The 24777-nt window shown below is 56.8% G+C and overlaps 2 protein-coding genes across 2 annotated transcripts; one reads left to right on the forward strand and one right to left on the reverse strand.

Moving 5' to 3' along the window:
- The first annotated feature begins 723 nt into the window (after positions 1 to 723).
- On the forward strand, positions 724 to 5463 carry TSPAN1 (tetraspanin 1). Its single transcript, XM_023932493.2, has 8 exons — positions 724 to 805; positions 935 to 999; positions 1963 to 2169; positions 2560 to 2634; positions 3331 to 3429; positions 3796 to 3933; positions 4413 to 4496; positions 4746 to 5463. Exons 2-8 carry the CDS (start codon positions 943 to 945, stop codon positions 4797 to 4799), a joined length of 714 nt encoding a protein of 237 aa, XP_023788261.1. The 5' UTR covers positions 724 to 805; positions 935 to 942; the 3' UTR covers positions 4800 to 5463.
- Positions 5464 to 10013: 4550 nt separating this feature from the next.
- Positions 10014 to 24715, reverse strand: POMGNT1 (protein O-linked mannose N-acetylglucosaminyltransferase 1 (beta 1,2-)). The gene is made up of 22 exons (XM_086842975.1): positions 24588 to 24715; positions 23563 to 23757; positions 21557 to 21665; positions 21072 to 21187; positions 20751 to 20816; positions 20211 to 20324; positions 19448 to 19565; positions 19051 to 19149; positions 18439 to 18566; positions 17745 to 17815; positions 17392 to 17467; positions 15909 to 15992; positions 15738 to 15779; positions 15509 to 15567; positions 14915 to 14987; positions 14479 to 14607; positions 14048 to 14173; positions 13828 to 13892; positions 13430 to 13474; positions 13112 to 13247; positions 12685 to 12794; positions 10014 to 12405 (listed from the first exon to the last, which is right to left on the reverse strand). The coding sequence occupies exons 2-22, from the start codon at positions 23671 to 23673 to the stop codon at positions 12303 to 12305; spliced, it is 1980 nt and encodes a 659-aa protein (XP_086699101.1). The 5' UTR covers positions 23674 to 23757; positions 24588 to 24715; the 3' UTR covers positions 10014 to 12302.
- Positions 24716 to 24777: the final 62 nt, after the last annotated feature.

Genomic DNA, 24777 nt, shown 5'->3' on the forward strand with positions numbered 1-24777 from the left:
GTGGTGTGGCTCTCTTGCAGCCCTCCTCTGTGGGAAACCAGCCCTGTTTCAAAGCGTCTTTCCAAAGAAAATCACTTTTGGCAGCCCTTAGGCAATGGCAGGTCTCCGCTGACTGCTCCAGTGCTGGCATCTGTCACGGCTGTCCCTGTCCCCTCCTGCCGTCACCCTGTTGTGTCGCAGCAGCTGGGGCCGGCCCGTGCGGCTCCGGCTTCTCCTTCGCAAAGCGGCTCGTGCGGCCGTTCCCCTGCGCCCTCCTTTGCCAGCTTCTCTTTTGGCCCGGGATAATGGAAATTCGGGTTTTGGAGGGGTCCCTGCCTGAGTGGCGGCGAGAAGGGGGACCGGCAGGTCACCCCCAGAACCAGCCCGGGAGGATGGGGCGGCTCAGCCTTGGCTGGCAGAGGGAGGCTGTGAGTGCTGGGGTGCGGAGGAGGGCGGCGGGGTGGTACCCCCAGAGCTGCAGCCTCCGGCACAGGCTGGAACAGCCCCGGGGCCGGAACCGCGGCCCCCCGATGTCCCCCCGATGTCCCCCCGATGTCCCCCCGATGTCCCCAGGGCAGGAGGGACCCCGCGGGGACACAGCAGGGAGCGGGCAGCGCGTCCCACGGAGGCGGCCAGCAGCAGAGGGCAGCAGGGCTCCGGGTCCCCGCCGCACCGAGGGGTGGCCCCGGCGGGGCCGGACGGGGCGGGGGGCTCCGGCGGCGGGGGCGGCCCCGGGGCCGCGCCCCGTTAAAGGCGGCACCGGCGGGGCGGCGGAGGCAGAGCGGGCTGGGGCAGGACGGGACGCTGGGCTCTGCTCTCCCGTCAGGTAAGTTGGGTTCTGTCCCTCCCCGCCCCTGGGGACCCCCGGGTTTCCTCTGGAGGGGCGCTGGGCTCCCGGGACGGCGGCAGCTGTACTGCCTGAGGGTTCCCCCGGTAACCTCTCTACTCTCCCCAGGTGCAAAGATGGGGTGCTTCACCTTTGTCAAGGTCATGATGATCCTTTTCAACCTGGCCATCTTCGTAAGTGCGCCCGGAGGCCGGGATGTGCGGGAGGGGGTCCCGGGGAGCCCCCGGAGCGGGTGTGGGGTGGGTCCGGCTGGGCTGTCCTGCCCCTGCGGGCTCCTTTCTATGGGCGATGAGGTGGAGAGTGTGGGCAGGTGGGTGTAGGTGGGACTTGCAAAGCCCAGAGGGCTGTGCCGTGCTCTGGGGGCAGCGGCTGTTGCATCAGCTGCCCTTGTCCCTCGCTGTGCTGAAGCTTGGGAAGGTGCTGAGTGCCCCGGAACAGGGGGTTTGCTGTGTCCCTGCCTGGGGGCTCTACCCCCTTGTGTGACTGTGGCTTTGGGGTTCCTGGATATCGGGAATTCAGAGCAGGCTCTACTCCCACCCAGGGCAAGGAGTGGAGCTCGCAAGAGCTGCCCTGGCCCTGCAGGAGACACCTGGAAGGGGTGTGTGGTGGGATACAGCCTTTCACTCTGCTGAAACGCTCCCTCTGTAAAGCTCCTGCCAGGATTTGAGTGTGGTGAGGAAGGTCGAGCAGGCAGAGGGGAGGGCTGGCACACACTGCAGGCAGCCCAGAGTTGGGCTTGCCCAGGAGTACGTGACTATCTGGGGCTGCTCAGCTTCTCCTCTGGGTGGGCAGGCAGCCGCCCTGTATGGGGGAACTTGTGGCAGAGTGATGGCCAGTGTCCACACTGGCCATGGCGAGGCAGGTGGCACTGCTGGCTTGGCTGCTCCACTGCTGGCACTGAAACCCCTCAGGCTGGGGAGGGGGGCAGCTGTGACACTGCCCAGGGGATGTGCTGGTGGTGGGGTGTGTTTCAGGGTGCTGACCTGTCTGGCAATGCCTTGAGCTGCCTGCAGTGCTGCAAAGTCTTGCTTGGTGTGGTGAAAAACTGTTGAGGGGAGAAACACCTGTGCCAGGGCCTTCCCCAAATACTAAATCTCGTGCCTATCTGGAAGCTGACATTGCCTTTCTCCTCCCAGCTCGGTGGCGGGACCCTCCTGGGAGTTGGCATCTGGGTCAAAGTGGATGGAGAGTCATTCGTGAATATATTTGGGGCGCTCTCGTCTAGCATCCTGCAGGTTGTGAACGTGGGCTATCTCCTCATCGTCATCGGTGCCATCCTGCTGGTGATCGGCTTCCTCGGGTGCTATGGTGCCCAGAAGGAGAGCAAATGTCTCCTGATAATGGTATGGACCTGCCTGACCTTATCAAGCTTCATTTGAGCTGGGTCTGTGGTGGGGGAGACCTGATGGGCAGGTTTCTCTGCCCATGATGTTTCCATGTGGTGGCAGTCTGGATGGCCCTTGGAAAGGCAATGCTGGACTCAGTCTCTGCCCCAGGAAAGGAGAGGAGGCAGGAGTGGGGGCTAAGCTGAGGTCACTCTTGGAGTGTGTCCAGAGAGCTCAGCCCATGCAGGTGGAGGGCTGGAGGACCCCAGGGTTGTACTGCTCCTGCCCAGGAGCAGAGCTGAAGGCAGTGAGGGAGGAGGGCTGGAGCCCTGGGGAAGCAGACGAGTTCCAGGGGCGCCTGAGGATTCTGACTGTTGGTTTGACCTCCCTCCCCTTGCTGTGTCCTAGTTCTTCTCACTGGTGCTGATCATCTTCATTGCTGAAGTTGCTGCTGCCGTGGTGGCTCTGGTCTTCACGGGTCTTGTGAGTGCAATAGCTGAGGCTTGGGTTGGGCTGATCTGGGACCTGCCCTACCCCTTGGGAAAAAGGAGACGTGGGCTGGCAGCGCTGCCCGTGGGTGTGGAAGCTGTGTAGTGGCCAGTGCTGCAGGAGGAAGGGGTGCTGGTCACTGCTGGCACCAGCTACGTGGGCAGGCTGGTGTAGCCTGGGGTGGTGGAACAGGGGTTCCTGTTCTATCATAACGCTCGTTATTTTAGGACAAGTTTTGCCGACTTCTTTCTGTCAAGCCCCTCAGTCCCTAACCAGCTTAGGCTTGACACCTCCCCATCTCTGAGGGTAGGAGCCACTGGGGGGGAATCCCTATTGCCTCATGCTGAGCAAACTCACCCCCTTATTAGGCACGTGAGAAACCACCTGGGGACAAAGGTGACTGCCTCATTAGGCACTGGAGAAGTCAACCACAGGGTGAACGTCATTCCTGGCTCCCTCAGTGCAGCTTATCAGATGACTCACTGGGCATAAGTGACCTTGGTGCCATAAAGCACTGGTTAGTGGGGAAGGGGAAAAACTCTAGGTGGGTCAAATGGACATGACGTGGCTTCTGGCCATGCTGGGTCTTTTGGGCTTCCTTTCCATAAGCTGAGCCCAGTATGGGGATGCTCAGCTCTGTGGTGCTCCCCAGGAGCTTCTCTGATGGTGTTTTCCTTTCCTTTCTTCCAGGCAGAGACGTTGCTGACAGGCCTGGTGACCCCGCTCCTGAAGGAGAAGTATGGGGTGGATAAAACATTCACAGAGATCTGGAATGTCACCATGACAGAGGTGTGCTGGGCCCTGTGGACCTCTCCTGTGGGTCAGGATCCCCCCCAGCATGGGCTAGGCGCACATCTGGGTGGGACAGTGAGATGAAAGTGGGCACACATCACAATCCTGGTGTCCTGAGCTGTCACTGCCTCCTCAGTTTCCCATGTTCCTGGGAACTACCTGCTTGGGACCTAGTGGGGTGAGAGATGTATGTGGTAATGTGTGGGGCAAAATCCTGGTGCCAGGGTGACTACAGAGCAGCCCACTGAAGCAGGGTTGAGCTGGGTGACACCCTCCATGAGCCAGCGGGGTCCGGATGGTGTTGGAGCATGGAGGGAGACCTGTAGAATGCTCTTCCCATCCCTTCCTCTCTCTCCCTCTTAGGTTCACTGCTGTGGCCTGAATAACTACACAGACTTCAACAACTCCTACTACTACGAGACACACAACAGCTACCCCAGGCAGTGCTGTGACACGCGGGAGCCCTGCAATGGCACGCTGGCCGCAGAAATGGCTGTCGAGGTACGGACGTGCTGGTGGCTCTTGCCCACTGGCAGAGCCTGACTTAGGGTGTGCCTGGACATGGGGAGGGAGATCTCTCCTGTAGCTCCAGCCCCAGCTCTGCACTTGGTGGTCCCACAGGCTTTCGGTTCTGGGGGAATGCTGTGGTGGCCTCGGCTTGTCCCTGGTAGAAACAAGTAAAGCTGTTATGTTGCTCTGGTCCTAAAGGGAATAGAGTGGCTTGCCTGGTGCTGGGCATGGATCCAGGCACCATTCTGCCTTTTTGGGTGATTTCTCTGCTTCTTCTCTTCCTTTCCTTGCTTCCTACCCAATATTTGGTCTGACAAGTGGCTGAGTTGTCCTGAAAGCCTCAGACTTTCTCCATGGCTGTGTGCTCTAGGTTGGAGAAGCAGTACCTCCCTTTCTGGGGGATTCTGTGCCCTGGCAGCTGGGGTATCGCCACTTCTTGCCATCCTCACCTGTGTGGTTGCCTCCTGCAGGGCTGTTTCAAACAGATCTTGGAAGAAATCAGGACCAATGCAGGAGTGGCGGGTGGCGTGGCAGCTGGCATCGCTGCCTTGGAGGTGAGTGCCTGAGCACTGCTGCCTCCTCCCTGTGCCTGGATGTGGGGCTGGGACCAGCCTGGGGGGCCCTGGGGGCTGGTGCAGCTCCAAGGACCAGCTGCAGCTCCAGGCTACTGAGCCTTCTTCCCTGGGCACACCCAGCGCTCCCCTCTGGGCACTGGGGATGGTGGGCTGTGACCCAAAGCCATGTTGGGAAGGAGAGGGAGGGTGCACGTTTAAGGGAGCTGATTTGCATCTTGGCACCCCCAGATTGCGGCCATGGCAGTTTCCATGTACCTGTACTGTCGGCTGGATGAGAAGTGACCCCCGAGGCAGGAGGATGACCTGCCACCCCCCCATGCTGGGGTGCACCCGTGGTGTGCCATGCTCTCAGGGGGACCCCATCCCTCCCTGGGTCTGATGCTCTTCTGTGCACTGTGATTTGTAGCTGTATTTTGATCTACTGAGCTGGGATCTGTAGAGTTTGTGTATATTTTTGTACTGATATGGCATATGGAGTCTGTACATAGAGATTTGGGGTGTTTTTTGATTGGGGAGGGGGGTGTTGGGAGAAACTGCTTGGTCTGTTTGGCTGATGCCAGCAGGAGATAAAGCAGCACAGGGGCTGTTCAGGGCTGCTGATCTGGCAATGGCACAGTGATGTCTTGATGAACTCCTGCAGGCGGCTGCTGCACCGCTCTCACACTGTCCCTGCCGCGTCCCCCTGCATCAGTTTGAGGTGGTAACTACATCCTCACTGGGGATGTATCTACTCCTCACCCATTTTCTGCCAGCCCTGGCCTTGTTGCCATGTGGTCCCCTGAAAGAGGGGCTGGCTGGTCTCTGCCCCTTCCCTGGCATGAAGACAGCCCTGGTGGCCCCTGGCTCTGCAGGGACTGAGGCTGCCCTATACCCCCTGTCATTTTGTGCCTAAACCCCTCCCCATGCTGTAAAGAAATGCAAATAAATTTTTCATCTTGGATACAAATTATTTTCTTGAGTTGATCTTGGTGCTGCCTTTAATAAATACCCTCTGCTGGGGGGGTGGCAGGGCTGGGGGCTGCCTTGCCTCCCTCTCACCTTCCCTCCCGGGTCTTTGCAGGCAACTCAGCCCTGCCCACAGCCTGCCTGCCCTCCTTGCCTGTGGCTCCTCACCTGTTCAGGTGCTTGGAAACAGAGCAGCCCCGTGTTTGCATAACAGACAGGGTACAGGGGGCCACCGCCCTTACAACCCCCTCCCTCTGCGGCAGCCACTGCTGTCACAACACCCAGTCAGGGACTGAGCAAGAGCTTGGCTTGAAAGGCAGGGCTGGCTGGGGGGCTCCTGTTCACCCTCTTCACCCCTCAGCTGCAAGAACCTGGAATGGGGTGGTGAGGAAGGATGGATCCTGCCAGCCCCAGCTCTGAACACCACCCCAGCATTGTCCCGCACCACCTGTGTGTGATGCACCTGCCCTCCCTCTCCGTGTGGGGATGTGGGAGGCATGTGGGCTGGGGGAGTTTCCAGACACCCTCTTTCCCCGCTGCTCCTCCCTCTCTTTGCCTCAGTTTCTCCATTCAAAAGCACAGCCAGGGTGGGTGCTCCCAAGGGCTCCTTCACCCTGTTTTGGCCATGGTGTGGGGCAGGGGGGGTGGCAGGATGCCAGTGTGCAAACATCTTCCCCAGGTGCCGCCTCGCTCTGTGCCTGCTGTGGCACCCCCTTATCGGCTCCTGCCCGGGTACGTGGCAGCACTGCCGTGGTCTGGCATCTCCCTGGTGCCATCCAGTACCTGCCACACTGGCAGGAGCAGGCAGGGAACAGTGAGGCAGGCATGGGACCCAGTCCCCACACCGGGTTACTCAGCCCTGGGGACATGGGATTTGGCCCTGCCCCATGGCAAGGTGTGGGAGGAAGCTGCCAGAAAATAGCCTTGTCTTTCCTGGATGGGTGAGTCCCAGTTCTACCATAAACTGGTGTCACCCCATGGGTGGTGTCAGGGCTTCTATGCCTCTTTTCCCTCTCCAAGGATGCAGGAGTTGCCAGGAAGCCCTTCCTGGAGGAGTTATAGTGCCCAGAAACCAGTTGGCACAGAGCTGGGCACACCTAGTGCTGTCCTCTTCTGCCCCCTGTTTCTGGGATGCTTTGCAGAGGTGGCTCCTGACACACACCCTCTCACCATCGCCCCTGTGGGGTGGAGCAGGATCAGGGGCGATGCCCGGCCAGCTGCTGGCTTCCACCTTTGCAGCTCCTCCTAGCCATGGGGTTTCCGTGGGGCAGAAGAGGCAGTTTCTGTGGCACCGAGTTTTGTAAATAACCCTGCACCCACTGGCTTGGTTCCTCCCCTCCACCTGCTGGGAAAACTTGAAGGACCAGTTTCTCCTCGCGGATGCGATTCCTCCCAATTGCCCTTCGCGGCTCTTGGCTGCCCTGGCAGCCAAAATCAGAGCAGTGGGGGGTAAACGGGACTGGCACAGCCTCCTGTGCTCCCACTGTGCCCAAGCACGGCCACAGCCTTTGGGCTCTCCAAGGAGATCCCGTTCCAGCTGCTTCCCCACAAGCCCCGTGGCGCATCCCAGCCCACCGCCCACCCCCACCAGCTCATGTGGGTGCCTCCAGGTACCCCTGGCACCTTTTGTATCCCTTAGACTCGCCCAGTTCTCCCAGACTGGCACGCTGGGGCGATCAGAAACTGAGAGCACGATGCCGAAAGGTGCCTGAGGGCTTGTGGTGGCAAACAGAAACTTCCTTATTGCCCCGGGAAGACGGCAGGAGATGGCTCGAGCACCTGGCACATCTGGGTGCGTGCCAAAGTGGGGGTTCTTCTTTTCCACCGGGGATACAGGGTGAGGGAAGGCCTGAGGGCACTCTCCCTGCAGGGGTGTCGGGCAAGCAGCCAGTGCCATGATGGGAGCCGCACACAGACCAAAATTCCCGGAGGTTTGTAGGGTGCACTCTCCATCAGCATCACTTGCCCCGGGGCACTGCAGGCGAAACCCTGCGTGGTGCAGGCGTCTGTGCTGGCAGGGAGTGGGCACTGATCGGCAATTTAGGAAAGGAGCCGCCCCCTCCTTCCTGGGAATTAGCATTGATGGGAACAAGAACATGAAAAGAAGGAGGAACTGCACCTCTTTGAGTTTGTGCTGATAAAGGGGGTAAATAAGAAGCAAAAGCAAACTCATCCAGCATCAGCTGCCCAAGGAGTGCCTGCTGTGGGGAATTTCCCCTGCCTGCTGTAACAGCTGGGTCAGGGTGTTCCCAGACTGGGGAGAAGAGGATATCCTTGAAGGGACAGGGTGGTCCAGGGAGAGAAGTGAGGCAATGCACACTTTCCCTGGCACAGACTGCCTGCTTGACTCCCCTTCTCCTCTTTCTCAGAGATAAACCATCCTGAGTGCCAGCCTAACCCCAGCAGTGCTTTCAAGGCGGCTCCCTGCCCTAATTATTTTGTTGGGCTATCAGAGGAGGCGATGCAAGGCTATTCAAAAGGCAGCAGGCTGGAGCTGACATTGCACCTGGCGTGTTAATCATTAATGCCGCACTGGGCAGGAACGCCACAATAACTGGCGCGGCAATCCTAGATAGTCAGTTGAAGATTAATTTGCCACCTACGTTAGATGTGCCACAGGAGGTGGCAGCCCTGTGTCTGCAGGAACAGCACGGAGCAGGCACAGCCATGGGATGGGCTGGGTGCAGGGAAAGGACCCCCCTCACAGCCAGCAACAAAGGGAGAAGCCAAGCAGAGCCCCATCCTGGGAGCAGTTTGGGCACCTTGGCACTTATGAATTTTTATTCATAAATGCTTTTGGTGTTTATGACTTTTTATGAAGCAGAGGGTGCTGAAAATTTAGGATCAGTTCCCTGGGCTGGGATACAAGTGGCTGGACAGGGCATCACTGACTCCCTCCCACGCAGGGAAGGAGATGGGGCCAGCACACAGAGCATCCTTCTGGTGCTGAGATCTCTCCATTCAAGAGGACTGGGTGTGTTATGCCAGAGGACTCTTTTCTCCATCTGTGGGGCACAGAGGAACCCATGTGCCATGGGAAGGGTCAGCCTGGACCTTGTCTCCCACATACCAGCCTGTCATCGGAGCACAGGGACTTCCTGTTCCCCCAGCACAGAGATCTCCAACAAAAAACTGTAACGCATAAAAGTAAACACCACCAGAAATTATGCAAAATTCCCCACCCCCCACAAGCTCTGGAAAGGTCAAGTTTCATGCCAACGCTATTTTGCTTTTGTTTAATTATCAGCCAGCTCCTGGGAGGTGGAGCAGCCCGGACAGGTTCTCCTTTGTGCGGCTGCACAAAGCCAGGGAGGCCGGGCCGGGGGTGCTGCAAGGGCTGGGTGAGAACTGCGGCTCCGGCAGCACGTGCTACAGCTGCTGCCACACGGGGCTGAGCTCTGCCACCACTGGATCGGACTTCCAGGACAGGCAGGAGAGGGGACAGCTGCCCAGCCAGCTCCTGGGACAGCGGTGAATGCTCCAGCACCAGCAGGATGCAGCAGGCAGTGAGCGAGACCCCCCAAAAGGGCAGGATGATGAGCAAGGACTCATCTAACGAGCATCCCAGGGACTGAAACCCCTGGGTACTGAACCCTGGCAGCACCAGCACCTGGGGGTCACAAGCTGAGGCTGTCCACCAGCCTGGCACAGCTTCTCTCCTTCAAGGGGTTAACTTGCTTCTACTCTCATCCCTGTTTCAGGAGGGGAGGCTCCTATAAACGCATCAGTTTGCACATGCTGACTCCCTGAGGTGGCCACGACATGCAGGCTGTGGGACCTGAGCCCACATCACTCTGCAGAGCTCTGCCCCTGGCCCTCAGACTCAACAGATGGATCCCCCTCTCGCCCATGGAGCCCTGGCAGAGGCTTGGTGCTGCAAGGTTTGGCTCGCCAGGAGGTGAGAGCCCTCACCAAGCCCTTGGGACTATGTAAAAAACTTCTGCTAAGGGGTCGCCCTGCCAGAAAGCTGTGCTTGGTCCTGGGGAGGGGCTGTCAGCCCAGCCTGGCTGCAGGGATCAGGCAGGGGAGCAGGAGGCAGCAGGCTGGGGGTGCAGGTTGCAGCTGGTCCATGCTGGTGGCTGACACTCTCCCAAGTACCACTTTATTTCAGTTGTCTCTGCCCCAGAAATGGGTGCATCTCCAGCCCTCAGGGTTCCCTGCTCCACATAGGCAGAAATTTGGAATGGTCAAGAGGGTGACAAGGCTGTATTTCTCAGGACCCAGCAGCTGGAGGTGCCAGGAGGAAGACAGGGGAGTTACCAGGCAGCTCGTCAGAGTTTCCATCACTTGCTGAGCTGAAGATAAAAGTGATAAAGCTTGAGGAGGAAACAGCTCACAAACCTGTGCCAGCCCTGCTGGCACTGCATAGCACCACACAGAGGACCTCTGCTGGCACAGGCCTGGGGCCACCATTAGCCCATGGCCAGGCCTGTGCAGCCTGGGCAGAGTAAGACACCAGAGGACAGGGGTCTGTCCTTTCCAGGCAGGACCCCAGAGCCAGGGACCCCGGCCCTGTCCCCTGCACAGGGCCAACTATGAAACACACAAGGCTCAACAGCTTTGCAATGTTTACTCTTGAAAAAATAATTCAATTCAGAAAGCGTCAAACCCTGATGATGCCACGCGCCCAGCCCTGCCATGGCTGCCACTCTGGAGCCTAGCTGGGGGACAGGGAGGGACAGAGAACAGCACCCTGTGGGCCTGGCCTAGTGTGTGGAGAAGGGGGAGCCTAAAGCCCACCAGTTGAGTCTTGCTATCATTGAGAGCAGGGAGCCACAGAGCCCTGGTTGGCAGGGGAGGAGAGGGGAACTCATGTTTAGCCATCCCCTACCCTAGGATCACCTTCCCCAGCCTCAAGAGGAGCTGGGAAGAAGCCAAGCCTGAGCCCTAGCTGAGAAGGGAGAGAGGATGCATTTAGTTTTAAGGGGAAAAGAAACTGAGCCTTGGGAACAGAGGTGCCAAGGAAGAGCAATGGAGAGCCATTTGGAAGTTCTTCCAAAGTAGGCCATGGGGAGCAAGCTACTTTTCCTCAGAAAGAAGTCCCTTTTCCACCCTCATAAAAGATGTGCCTTACCCTGAGGGCCAGCACAGGGGCCACCTGCCCACTGGCTGCCAGAGCCAGGAAGGGCAGCACTGCGGGCGCTGGGGAGGGCAGGGCTGAGCCCCAGACTGGTACTGCAGCCTCAAGGGTGTCACTGCACCTTCTGGTTCCCCTCCTGCATCCATCCCATCCCTGCTGCTGGGGCAGGCATGCAAGGGACTGTGAGGGTCAGAGTCCCCACAGCCATGCTAGGGCTGTGCTGCATCCACACTGGGATAATCTTGGCCAAGACGAGTTTCCTGGTTCACAAGTTTTCATTCCTATTCTGGGCAAGGGAGGAAAGCAGGGAACAGAGGGTATAGCCAGGGGGACGAGAGACAAACCTCCCATGACTGTTCCTGTGCAGGGTGGGGGCTGCCAGCCCTCCATGCTGCTTCCTGTTATCCACCCCTTCCCAGGAACAATAAATAAATAAGTTAGTGTAGTGTAGACCCCGATGCTCAGTTCACAGTGAGAAAATGAAGGGGAAGAGCCCCTGTTACCTCAGGGAAAGGGCAGAGCAGAGAATGGATCTCTAGCTGCACGGATGAGAGGAGGAGCTGTACTGAGCAAGGGGCCCAGGACTGACCCCTGGGTGCAGGGACACTAGTACCAAATGGCTGGGGGTGGGAGGGGGCCCTGGGATCCTTCCTAAGGCACGGAACCCCCTCCCTCTCCCTCTGCACGAGGGATGTACCACAATGGGAGGGCCAAGCTGCCCATCCCAGACCAGCTCATACCTTCCCTGCCAGAAACTAAGGGTGGGGATTCAGGAGAAAGAACTCCCCCTGCCTTCACCAAAAGCAGAGGATACCAGGGCAGGGAAGATGGAGACAGGGTACAGTACCACAGGCAAGGACCACAGTGCAGCATCTCTCGCTCTAGATGACCCTGGCTCACCCTGCCCCTACACCCAGTGGATGATACCTGCTGGCTGCTCCCATCTCGCTCTGCAAGGCACTTTCACCCCCTCTCCCACGACCCAGGGGCAGGGCTGTTCCCCACAGAGAAGGTTGGTGAGGACAGCCTGAGCCAGAGCACACAGCCTGGTCCACTTCCACCTACAATCATCTCCAGCTTCCAGAACTGACCGTCCTTGTGCTGGGTGTGGGGTGTCCCCTCCGTGTCTGCAGCAAATCCAGCTCCTCTCCAGCATTCCCTTTTCTGAGAGCTGGGCTGCACCAGTACCTGCAGCCTATGGAGCAGAGCCAGTGTGCAGGAAGATCCAACCCAGCACACAGTCTTCAAGGTGCATCCATTGTGCAGGTAACAGGAGAGATGCTGGAATATCCCCTCTTCAGCACTGTGTTCACCATGGGGCACAAAGCCAGCAGGCAAGAGTTAATAAATAACACCCAGCTGGCAGGCTGCAGCACTCACACCATGCTGCTTTCTCAGGACTTCAGGGCCAAAAAGGAGAGCAGAGGTGTTTTTTGAGGCCCCCTCTAGCCTCCAGTTGAGCATCTCCTTCCTCCAGCCTTGCCCAGCCAGGGGGCAAAAGGAGCAGCGTTAGTAGAGTGTCTGTGTTAAAAAAAACAAGTTCATGGGATGGGGTGGCATATCTACAGGGAAGGACCCTGTCCTGTGCAAGGGAAAGGGAGACCACAACAGGGAGCTGGAGGGAGCCCAACATCTGCTTTTGCAGCCCAAAACAGGATTCTGTATCCAGTCACCAGCCTCCGAGAGCTGCTGCCAACTCTGTCTCTGCACCGTGGGGGTCACTATGCTCCCCCGGTCCCCTCTGCTTCCAGCTGCCAGCCTCACGTCTGCTCTGCTGCTGCAACCGCTGGCACTGCCCCCGCCCCCTCCTCCTTGGCAGGGGGCTCCATGTAGATTGGTGTCACCGACGAGGGCTTCTTGGACCTGCAGGTGAGGGGGCTGGATGGGAGCAGGCATAGCTGGTGGTTCCCCCTCAGGACCCCAATTTCCAACAGCACTGCCTGGCATGATCTCCTTCCCACTGGGACATCCTCCAACCCTGGGAACCCTCCCGTCCCCCCCTTCCACCACACTGGTTAAGGAGTGAAGGTGGTGTCCCCTGAGGATTGGGCTGGGACAGAAGTGGCTGCTGGTGTGTGCCAGCCAGAGGACAGTGCTGTAAGGATGGGGCATTGCTCAGCCCTTCGTGTCTCTGATACTCACGAGTAGGGGGAGGCAGGGACCCCCACCACAAGGAAGTGGTTCTTCTTGCGGAAGAGCCGCCACAGCCCCTTGTGGTTCCCGCGGACGTCCAGGTCCCAGATGTGGAGGCACTAGGATGGTGGGGAGGGAGGAAAAGGCATCAGAGCCTGGGGATGGACATCAGGGCCAGGTGTCCCCTGGCGTGGGAAGAACAACAATGCCTGCCCTCACTGAGGCATAGCAGAGAAGGCTGCACCCCAAGCCTGGGGTGGCACAGGGCTGCATCCCTCCAGCCACACCAAGAGCTTCAACATCCCCTAGGGACAGCAAGAACCCGTTTGGTGAGCTGTGTCAATGCCATGGGAAAACCAAAGAACAACAGCCAGGTGTTTCTCAGCGACACAGAGACCAGTCCAGGGCTGAGGACACGCCATGTCCGGGCCCTCACCTTGGCAAGTTGAGTCCAGGTGGTGAAATCCGCTTCCTGCTCCATCCTGATGAACATGACATAGACCCTGCCCTCAGTGTCGGGCACAAAGGAGTCCTCACAGGGGTTCTTGCTGTGGTCCAAGACCTCAGCCTCACTGTGGAAACAGAAAAAAGAGTGAGAGGGATCTTCACCCATCTTCTCCCTTTTCCCACTGCAGAGTACTTCAGATGTGCAAGACGCGGCTGGGGCCACCAGGGCCACCTCCACCCTTCCTTCTGTTCTGGTTGGTTCACCCAGTGTGTGTTGTGGTCTCTCAGCCTTCCAGCAGGCACTCACCCCAGGAGCCGATGAATTTCAGTCTCGTAGTTATCCTTCCTCAAGCTGTTGGAGGAAGAGAGAACATGGAGATCAGGAGACAGTCAGACAGTTTGATCCAAATTTAGGACTGCCCCAGTGTAACACTAAAGAAAGCTGGAACCAATAAATGGAGAGCAGGGACTGACACACATTCTTGAGATGTGGCAGCAAAACCATGACCCCTCAACATGTCCCCCTGAAGCACAGGGGAGCCAAACCCAGCCTTGCAAAAACCACTGCCAGGACTCCCCAGCAGAGGCCAGTGTGCTGATGCAGGAGGTTATGGCCACTCCAGATGGGAGATGATTCCAGCAAAAGGAGACAAGGGTCAGACCAAGCAACTGTTTCATCAAGGTCTCATTGTGACCAGCACTTACCTCTCCACATTTTTAAGCTGGACATTTGGAACTGTGTTGAACTTGTGCTTCTTGAAATAGGCTTCCTGGGAGAAAGGGAGAGGGCAGGAAAGGAAAACCAGGTTTGATCATGGGTCAGCAATACCTGGAGATGACCTCAAGCATCCCCACTACCTGGGGAGGTGTCTGAGTCAGAGCTCAGCACCAGGACAGTGCTTGGGGGCTGTGGGAGGTCACTCACGTGGAAGTAGCCATTCATGTTGAGCCCCACAATGCCGAAGTGGTATGAGCGCGAGATGTCCGGGATGATGCACTCCCGACCCTTCCGCTGCTCAGGCATCCGCATCCACATGTCCCAGTCCCAGAGCTGGGGAGGGGAAAATGCTACTCACACTCAACTCCAGGGACAGACTTTGGCAGTGTGGCTGTCCAGGGACCTTTCTGGGTGCCCACACCAGGTCAAGCCCCTTTGGCCCCAGCTCTGTGGATGGTTATGTGCCTCCTCAAGTCACTGCCTGTCCCAAATCCATTCTGCTTGGGCAGAATCCTTCCCAGTATAAGCACAGGGATAGCCTATCCAGGAGCTGTACACCCAGAAACTGGGTGAAGATCAGGGATCGCTGATGGGCAGAGATGGGGGCGTAGAAGAAAGGATCCTTCCAAGGTACTTACCTTCTCAGGGGTTGGCCACTTTGGCTCCAGCTCGTCCTTGTACAGGCTCTTCCGGAGCACCCATCCCAGGCCTGGCATGGTTTCCACACGGTACAGGAGTGAGGGGTCCTCAGCTGTGTGCTCATAGCCCTGCAGGGTTATGGCGAGTGCTCAGCACACTGAATGCAACTGCCCCCCACCAAAAAAAGGCAAGCATTGTGCTCCATTGAGTTTCTTATCATGGCAAGAAGGGAACAGCCACTGGGAAGCACATGGCAGGGACAGGAGGGTGATTTGCAGGGGCACTTCTGAAGAGTCCAGGGCTGGGGAGACAGACTCACTTAGGATGACAGTGGGGACACACACTCTGCTTCAAAGATGGAACCTGGACCCCAGTCTGACATGGAAACAACACAGGGCAGAGGTGGCCCTGCTCCACCATCCTTCCCTGACCCACCTGGTCATTCCAAGCAGAGATGCAGTACAGGCTCTCATCCTCCTCCAGAAGGTGTATTGACTGGCTCAGAAAGCTGAGGAAAGAGTTGACCCTAGTCAAACACCCTTCTACCATGCAAACCAAGGTAAACCCTCCACCAAGAATGAGCCACCCCCAACTGCTGGAACCACTTTTTGGCCTGAGATAGCTGATGCTGCTGGGAGAGCAGGGGAGGAACACCCAAACAAGCTAAGCTGCATCTCACCATGGGGAAAGGACAGCACTGTCTCCTGCCCATCAGTCTCTTTTCCTTAAGAGGAAACAGGAGCCTCATTAGACACTGCCCCTGTCCTTTGGCTATGGGGCAGCTCCAACCATGTGAATGGATCAGTGTCCCCAAAAAGCCAACCAGGAAGAGATCTCCAACCTTGAAGTCACCCTGCACTGATTGCCAGGACAGTGGCCTCAGACTCTGAAGGCAGATCTCAGTTACGGCTTTTGCCTGGGGTCTGCTCAGCCTCAGATAAGTGAGCTACAGCAGGCATGGATCTGGCCACCCCTGAGCATCCAGAGAGCTTCCAGAAAATGATCCCACACAGGAACCCCCAACTTTACCTGAAGAAGTCAACAGAAATGTCAAGGTCTTCCTCCAGAACCACAGCAAATTTAGCATCCTGTAGGGCAAGGAGAACATCAGAAGGATGGAGATGAACAGGACAGAGCAAAGACAGAAGAAGTGTGCTGTGTCTGTGCAGTTCCTTGCCCTGGAGGACTAATCCCATCTCCTGTGGGACTGGGATCACAAATGCCAGGGGAAGGATGTACTGTAGCAGGTCTCACTCACCGGGAAAAGGTTGAAGGTTGCAGTCAGACTGGCTTTGTAGTGCTACAAGAAAAGACAATCATTGCCTGTGTTAGCATCAGCCTGGCACAGATCGGGGGCTAAGCCTGCCTCCCTCAAATGCTATCCGAGGTCCCTGAAATAACTGTCTCAGGGTTTGGAAAGCTCTCTCACCTGGGAAACTCTGGCATTTTTAATGCTGATGGGAGTGTGCTGTATTCCTGAGAGGCCAAACAGCTCCACGACATCCATCGGCTCCTGCAAGGGAAAAGTACAAAGCTCATCAAACGTGTGGGTCATGCTCCTCTCCCCTGCCAGTGTCAGCTCCCCAGGCCAAGAGGAACATCCCCTGCATGTGGCTGTCTTCTTAGAGACCAATGAGGCTCAATATAGACCCTGCAGCACAGAACTTGCCAAACCCTTGTGGCCCTTCAATGCCACCATGACTTTGTTAGCTCATTTTGCAGACCCAAAGCTGTGTCCAAGAATATGTGAGAGGTCCCAGATTCCCAGCCCTCCAAAGACAGTGCAGAAAGAAAACAGGTATAGCCAGGACCACCTAGCAGCTGCTTAATGGCAAGACCACAATCAACTCAATTTTCTCTCATGGTTGCCAAGAGAAGGACCTTTCTGACCAAGTACAGGGGTCAGAAGTAATCCAAATTTGGGCTGACATATCTCTGCCCCAAGAAGGAGCCACCAATGTCTTCTCCATGCCCTTACTGTATATCCCACCCCCTAGCCACAAAAAAGAGAAGGAGCTCCCATTGTACCAATCCTTCCCCCTTTCCCTGGTATCCACCATGGCAGCTCGAGCATCCAGGCTGCCCCCTTGTAGCTAAGGGATGCTGCTCCAGTTGCCATGGCAATGGATGCTGCTATCTTTAACTGCTCTGATGTGGTGCAGCAAGAGCCTGCATAAACAAGCCAGCTCCCCCAGCCCCACAGTGTGGCAGTGGTGGGAGACACCTGCAAGGGAACAGTTGTCTCCATCCCAGGGCAACCTCACTGGATGCTGCAGAGATGAGGCCTAGCTCCTGAGATCTACTACGATCTCACATGCCTGTCCCAGAGTACATTCCATTGCCAGAGAGACAGGGCTTTCAGTGGGACCCTCCAGGGCTATACAAGGTTGAGTGAGAGGAAGGTCTTTGCCTCTAAAGGGCCAGTTCTCCTTCACCTGACCCCAGCTTTCAGGAACGCCAAGCTTTGAGCCTTAGGAAAATATACTGTGTCTCTTCACCTCTTTCTGAGAATGGAGCTGGACAGACATGGCTGGACTGGTTTGTTCCTCTCCATGTGAAGCAACTGGACAAGTGGTGCTACACCCTGTGCCTGCTCAAGGGGCTGGCAAAACTCATCAAGTGAGAAAAAGGGATGGGGAGAGCCCAACATAACCACCATGTGCCATTCCTGCACACCAACCCCCCTCCTGACATGGTCAGCCTTGGGCTTTGGGAAAGGCCAAGGCAGTTTTATCCACACCCATGGCTTGGGTGACTTTGGCTGACTTTGTGTAGGAGGAGGTGAGGAGCAGTGTGACACACAGCAGGAGGAAGGTGGTGAGGCTCTCAACTTGCCACCCTCCAAGGACTGGGCCAGCACTGGGCTGGGGGAGCACAGAGCTGGCCACAGGGATCTCTGGCAATGCCCTCACCTCGTAGTACCCATCGATGAAGACTGTGATCATCTGTGGATTGACGCCCTGAGCCGACAGCAAGGAACGCAGCATCCTGAGGAGAGACGGAGGGGCCTGAGCGCAGCACAGCCCCAGTGGGCACAGGCCCTGCAGCACAGGGGTATGGATCCCTTGGGATGGGGGAAAGTGTGCATGATTAGGGGAACAGGACCCACCTACACCTTCTCTTTCCCTCCCCCAGGGTCTGCCCTTGGTGCTCATGCAACTCCAGGAGGAGGCTGGATCCTGCCAGCAGGAGAAAGGGAAGGGCCTGGGCCGTGCCTGGTCTTGTGGCACAGAGCAGAGGAGCTGTGCCCTCTGGGAGTGCTTACCTGTACAGGTAGTTGGGGCGGTTCCCTGCAATGACAGCTACTGGCACGTCAAAGACTTTATTGTCTTTGAGCTGGAAGAGAACAACGTGAGTGAGGGTGGGAGAGTCCATGCAAACTAAAATGATGCTATGCTTTTACACCACTGAGAAGAGGATCCAAGGGGTAGGGACCATTGTTAGGACAGCAGAGCTGCATAGCCCTACCTCTTGGCTCAGGGCCACACCAACCAACCAGGATGCCCTCAGCACTACTGGAGACCCTGCCAGCTTCCCTTCTTCACTTCACTTCACCTCACCTCATCTCATCTCACCTCACCTCTGACCCAGCTCCAAAATCCCACTTTGCATTCACTCAGAGACCTGTGTCTTAACCCTTCAGCACCGTGCCAAGGACAAGTCCAAAAGTCACAATAGCTGCTCTGTCTCTAGATGTTCAGGCTCTGCTGCTTACACTGATACCCCTAGAATAAGGTAACTATTCCTGGCAACTCAGAGCAAAGGAATTCCCCTGCCCAAGCATGACCTGCCCCCAAGTATTCACCTCACCTTTGCTGGGGCCAAGGGCTTGCCCAGGGGCAGTTTGCATCACTCAGTTGGTGCTTAAGGACAGTGCTCTGCATCAGTTGCAAAACACACCTGGTCCAGCCCAGCCCTCCCTCCTGGAGCCTCCCTGAACACTCTGCCCCTGCACTCACGGGGTCAGGGTTGAACTCAATGGGTGTGGGGTCTTTGCAGCTGCAGACGCTGCCGTAACCTTCCACTTTGCTGCAGAACCTCTTGCGGCGCCGGTTCAGCTCTGTGTCGGGCCAATGGCACTCAGCATCTGGAGTGCAAGGAGCAAAAACAGACCTGTCACCCCCACAGACCCACCCTGAGTGCTCCAGGCTGGGATACCACACACATGGCTCTCCCTGGGCTGAGTCAGCAAGCCAGTCCTCTGCAATGAACAAGGAACACTCTGGACCAGATCCATGGATCATGGATCCCAGGAGCCATGCAGAGCCAAACCCCACCTCTGGCCTCTCTGAGCAGCAGTGGGTTGTCCAAGGCCAACAGTCAAAAAACAGACCAGGTCTAATTTGGAGAGGTGGCAATTGGCAATGTTTCCTCTTCTCCATCTTCACCTTTCTCAACAACCATGCCAGGAATTGCCATGGAAGCAGGAAGAAAGGGAGCTAAGCCCATTTTAAAAGTTACCATCATCATCATCTCAAAAAGCCTTAAATCCGGGCCCATGCCTTTGACTTAAAATCAGGCAGCAGGGAGATGTCTCCCAGAGACACCACAGAGCAGACTGTACTTCCTACCTTCCACAGATGTCAGGTGAACTTCTGTCTTCAGCAGAACGGGATCACCCCATGTTGAGAGGGCAGGTGACTTGGCGTGCTTCTCCCCATACACTTCTCCTGGAGCAGGAACACAGGGTCAGGACTGCCTGCAAGGGCCCAGCCCCACTTTGTCAAGGCATGACCAGGGGCTGTCAGCCTGGGGGACAGCCTGACACCTTTTCCCACTGGCCTCTGGAGAACTGGTGAAGGAACATGCTCTGCCTCCATACCTTCCCTCACCCCCAGGAATGGAGTTGCCACTCTGTGACTTGCTCCCTGCTCATAGAGCCTGTTGGGGATGGGCTGGGTTTGTCCTTACCTGGTTTCTCCCAAAGAAAGGAGCCACAAACCCTCTCCCAGCCTGTGCAAGACTCACCCCCCTTCTTCCCCACAAATGTCCACATGTCTCTCCAGCTCAGAAATGGTGCAACTTGGCTCCCCAGGCTTTTCAGGACATTCTTGGCTGTCTCCTTGAGGTGAAAGGAACCTTCGTCCTGGAACAAAGCACAACCCTGCAGCTGAGGTCTGGCTCCTGACAGGGAAAAGTCTCCCATCAGTACTGAAGGGGTACAGGGCCCACTCCTACCCTTGAACCAGTTAAGCCAGAAACCTTCAGGGCCTATGTGCCACTAAAGCTGTCAGTGGCTTTGTGATGACCCACAGGGTGGTCAGAGGAATCATGAACTCCTGTTTCCTTGTTGTTTTCAAGCAGGGCCATGTGTTAAGTAACACTTCAGACAGCTAAACGTGATACCTTGAAGCAGCACAGTGCTGCTTGCACAGCAGCCCAGACCTAGCACAGTCCACAGGGCCCTTGTAAAGCCTGGAACTGGGACCCAGAAGGATCCCACCACATCCTCGTATTTCCTCATGTCCATTCTCCACCTAACCCCTTGTCTATTGCTGTGGGCTCTGACACATCTACTTTTTGTTCTCCTGCTTTGCTGGGCATAGCAGTACCTGCAGCAAGAAGGGAGAGCAAGAGGACAAGGGAGGTGATCCAGACAGGGAGTCACAGCCCCATGGGGATGTGACATTTAATCCTGGGAATGCCTGATGACATTCAGGAGGCTACTGCCCAGATGAGCTTCAGGACATCTTGACTCAAGATGACTTTTTTTGATATTAGGGTCACATACCTTAATGGTAAATATCAGGATCCGGCCCCGGGCAACCATGTTGAGGAAAAGTACCATGGCTTCATCTTCATGGGGGGAATAGGTGTCAAAGACCCTCTTGGCCATCACGTGACCCTGTTGGTATTCAAACGTCAGATGGATCTTAAATACTACATGGTATGGACACATAGAATTATGGAAATCTGCCCTGGAAGCCTCATTCCTTGAGCAACACAGGGAGTGGCTTTTCCGGTATGCCAGGGAGTTAGTCCCCAGAGTTAGCTCCCAGGCAAGCTCAGCCCTCAGGCCTTTCTGCATGGGAAGCATCATGATGTTCATGGGAAGCATCACCCAACCTCACAACTCCTCCCCTGCCCACTCCCCGAGAACAGCAGGCAGCACAAGCAAACCCTGCAGGGACTCTCTAGGTGACTGTGCCATGCTGTGCAAACTGCAAACAAAAAGCAATCAGGGACTTCCCTCCTGGCTGCCCCTGGCCTCAGGTACCCAACAGCCCAGAAGCAAGGACAAACTGCCCAGTAAGACATGAGGATGTTTTACCGTGGCCTGATTTAAGACGATGACATGGATCCCTCTTCCCTGCTCCCGAGCCTCATCTTCCAGGACCTGCAAGTGGATAAATGATGAGAATCATATGCCAAGACTTCTTCTTATTCCCTGCCCGTTCTGCACAGCAGAGCCCCCAGACAAGAGGCAAATCTCTTTGGCTTTGCTTGTGGCAGTGATGGGTGCCAGAGTAGAAGTCCTGGAAGCAGAACTTCTTGCCAGCCGCTGAAGTGCTCTCACCACTGTTGTTTGTGGCTTCACCCATCCAGCCCTGTCCACCCTCTGCTCACAGGACAGCCAGCACCTGCCACTCACCGTCGTCCCATCCACGGCCACATAGACCTTCGACCGGCTGGAGTACACCTCCACATCCAGGACCTTCTTGTTGTTGACAGGGTGCCTGGGGACCTCCACATTCAGCATCTCGTCATCTACAGCAGAGAAATTCAGTTTCAATCAGTCAAGGCACCTCTAGCTTGTCCCTGTTAACCCAGCCAAACCTCCAGAAGGCACCCCAGCCCAAGGAGTCATGGGTTGGAATTTACAGGGATGGTAGGTAAGGGGAAACACCAAATGACAACAGCTCTGGCCTCAGCTGACCCCACAGAGACCTCTGCAGCCAAATGTGCTAAAGTCTTCAGTAGACAGACTAGGAAGGGAGCAGCATTTTCTATTAATTTTTGTAAAACCCACATGCACAGACCTGTTTTTCGTGATGTAGCTGGTCATAAGTTAGCCCTGACTTAAAGAAACCCTCCGCTTTCCTTTCTTTCAAAGCACAACAGAATGCTGCCCCTCACCATAGTCCTGTGCAGACTCCTCTTCCTCCTCATAAGCAGCTCTCCTGGTGTCCAAGATCAGCTTGATGTTCACAATTACGGTCACAAGCAGGAAGAGGACAGCACCTGTCTGCAATGCAGGATGTTTCATGTTAGAAATTTGTAGGTAACAATCCAAAAACCAGCCTGCCTTGGCATGGGCTGCAGGGCATCCCAAGAAGATCTTGCATGGGATCACAAACATCTAACATTTCCCCTGATTTTTTCTGAGGAAAGCAAAGAGAAAGAAATACTGGTGACTGAGTTTCATGATGAAATGCATTCTTCAGCTGGAGAGCACTGACTCCTTGACATGTAAGAATTAACCCACCTCCAATGTATCCCTGCTTCCAGATCTGTGAGCAGATTCCTGCTAAATTATTGCATCAAGGTTGAGGGGCCCTGCAGGCAAATAGTTTGGTAATTCAGTTACAGCTCCCAAGGTAACCTTAACTTCTGCCTCTGCTGCAGCATCACTGCTCTCATCTGTCCCTCTGGAACCAGAGGATGCACTCAGGGTATTCAGCAGAGAGGAGATGCTGTGCAGCTGAATCAAACAAAGGGAAGAAGCTGAGGTCTGATTTCAGGAAACTGCACTTTACCACAGGCTGCAGAGACCAGCCTGCAGCTTACTGTCTGCAGCAAACTTCAACTGCAACCCTTGTGGATGCTGACACATTGGGCTTGGGAAGGTCTGGGGGCTGTGGAACAGACCCTTGATTCTCTGAGGTCATTGATGGGGCTGGGATCACACACTGGCCTGTCCTCAGTGAGTGGCAGTAAAAGGATTCCTGCCCTATCTGTCCAGCTACTGCCTCAAAGCTCTGTGTTGCTGCTACCTCTGCCAAGCAGGTTCAAGGAGTAACTGAGGAAAATTGAAAACCAGCAATAAGGCAACAGGACGCTATAAATGTCGCTATGGCATTTTGGCTTGTTAATTTGCTGTTGACTCAGGACTATGAACACCTTTTGGGATCTGTGCACAGAAAGCTTTTAATTAAGCATGAACAGAGCCATGGGCTCATGGAGAGGCAGCAAGGCCACCTCACCAACCTGCCCAGACCTTCTGCCCTGATCAGCACTGGGGACATGAGGGAACAGCCCTGGTGACCAAAGTGAATAAGACAATTAGGAATAAGAATTAAGCAAGACCAGCAGCCAGATCTAGCAGAGCTGGCTTAGTCAAACCCAACTGATGAATGTTTGGCTGCTGTAGACCTGGCTATTCCATACGTGCAGCTCTGGTCTACGCATTTTAAGCCAAATTTTCATCTGTGTTTTAAGCAATGCTGCAAAGTACAGAGATGTGTGCAGGCTCTAGCCCATTGCTCCAGTATGGTGAGTAATGCAAGGCCCTCTCCTGCTCCCTTCCACAGCAACCAACTGCTAGATCTCACAAGCTCCTCTGAGGAAAGGCTCCTGTGCTGTGTTTTGCTGCCATGAGACCAAATCTTCCTGTCCTTAAAACCTCAGGTACCCCCCAGGACACTGTCTCCACCAAGGATTAGCTGTTTTACAGTACAAGCAACTAAGCCTGAGGCTTTCCCAGACACCAGCTGCCTCTGGGGCATAAGATCCTGTTACCAAGCCCTATTTTCTGTGTCCACCTGTTGTGCCTTATACCAGGCTTGGTTTGCAAATCAAACAACTAAAGGCTGAACCCTGCAGCACTCAGCATGGGTCCAGAGCCAGAATGGGAGCAACCAGTTTGTTTCTAGCTAAAAACTTCCCAAGGCCACTTAGATACTTGTATCTCTCATGGCCACTCAACAGGTCTGCTGGCCACTGAAAGGAGCTGCTACACCTGGCAGACCCTTCCACATGCAGGCACTTGGAAGGAGCTTCTTGGGGAACAAGTTAGGCTTCTTCAGCATGTTAGGTCACCCAGACTGCCAGCAGATATGCTTCCACCCATGCAGCCGCTCCATAAACTTGTAAATCCTGTAGATTATCCTTCCTAATCTACTGCAGGGCCGCGGGTGACTCACCTGACACAGCTTCCGCAGCGCACGCTGGTTCATCAGCTTGTACTTCCAGGCAAGGTACCAGCTCCGCTTCTTGTGGGGCTTCACAGTGGGGTTGGGTTTCCACTCGTCCATAGTCCCGGTGGCCGGCACGGGGGCAGCCGTGTGGGGCGGGGGTCAGGACGTGTGCTGCTCTCCTCTCGTGTCCATCGGGGCTCCCTGCCAGGAGGGGTGAAGGTGATGGAGGTGCCTTCAAACCCTCTCCCCAGTAAAGACAGAGCCTGGCACAAGCATTGGCTGTGGACAGCACTGATGTGCCATGGGCAAAAGCCCTTTGGAGCCTCCCTGCCTGCCGGAACTCCCGCTGGGAGCAATGCAGGAGGCCAGGCTTTGCTGCAGAGTGAGGGGAAGCCCCTGAACCCATCGGACAGAGACTGCCTCTGCTCCAGGCCAACCCCTCGGCGAGGCTGCTGCAGTGCCCGGGGCCCGCTCCCACGCTCTGGGAAAGAGAAGCAGCCCAAAGTCACAAGCAGACAATAAATCCCGGACCATCGATTGTTACGGAATGGGCCATCATTGGCCGTAAGTGCCAGCGGGGTCCTTGCTGGAGAGACACGCTCCCCGCTAACAGCCCCGTCCCCGCTATGGGGGTGCAGCCAGCCGGACACGGGGAGCAGCCCCGGGCCAGCGCCCTGCTGGAGCTCGGGGCACCCCGGGCAGAGGAGCTGTGCCAGCGGGAGGCCGGGCGCCCTGCGGGGAGCAAAGCGCTGGGCCTGGCCGGGATGTGGAGCCCCGGCAGAGCCAGGGACCTGTCCGGAGCACAGCGTGCCCCAGCAAGGCCAGGCAGGGCGGGGAGAGGAGCGCCGAGGGGCCCGGAGGCACTCAGGGGGAGGAGGTGGCGAAGGGCGCCCAGGCGCTCCGGGCGGGGCGGGAGAGGCGGGTGTCTGAGGGCGGCAACGAGCGGCGGCGGGGAGAGGGGGACCCAGGCGCTTCGGGACCGCGGGGAGTCCGGGGAGGGCCGGAAGGCGTGTGCCGGCCGCGCTACTCACGGGGAGGCTGAGGCGGGGCGGGCGGGGCGGGCAGGGCCGGTCCCGGCTCGGCGGTGCCGCCGCCGCCCCGAGCACCCTCCGCGCCGCTTCCGGCGCCGCAGCGACACCGCGGGGGCGCGGCCGGCGCTGGCCCCGCCCCCGGCCCCGCCCCGCGCCGCTCCGCGCGCCCCGGCGGACCTCGCTGGTGCGC

Source organism: Cyanistes caeruleus, chromosome 9 (assembly GCF_971803275.1).
Source record: "Cyanistes caeruleus chromosome 9, bCyaCae1.hap1.1, whole genome shotgun sequence".
NCBI classification, from domain to species: Eukaryota; Metazoa; Chordata; class Aves; order Passeriformes; family Paridae; genus Cyanistes; species Cyanistes caeruleus.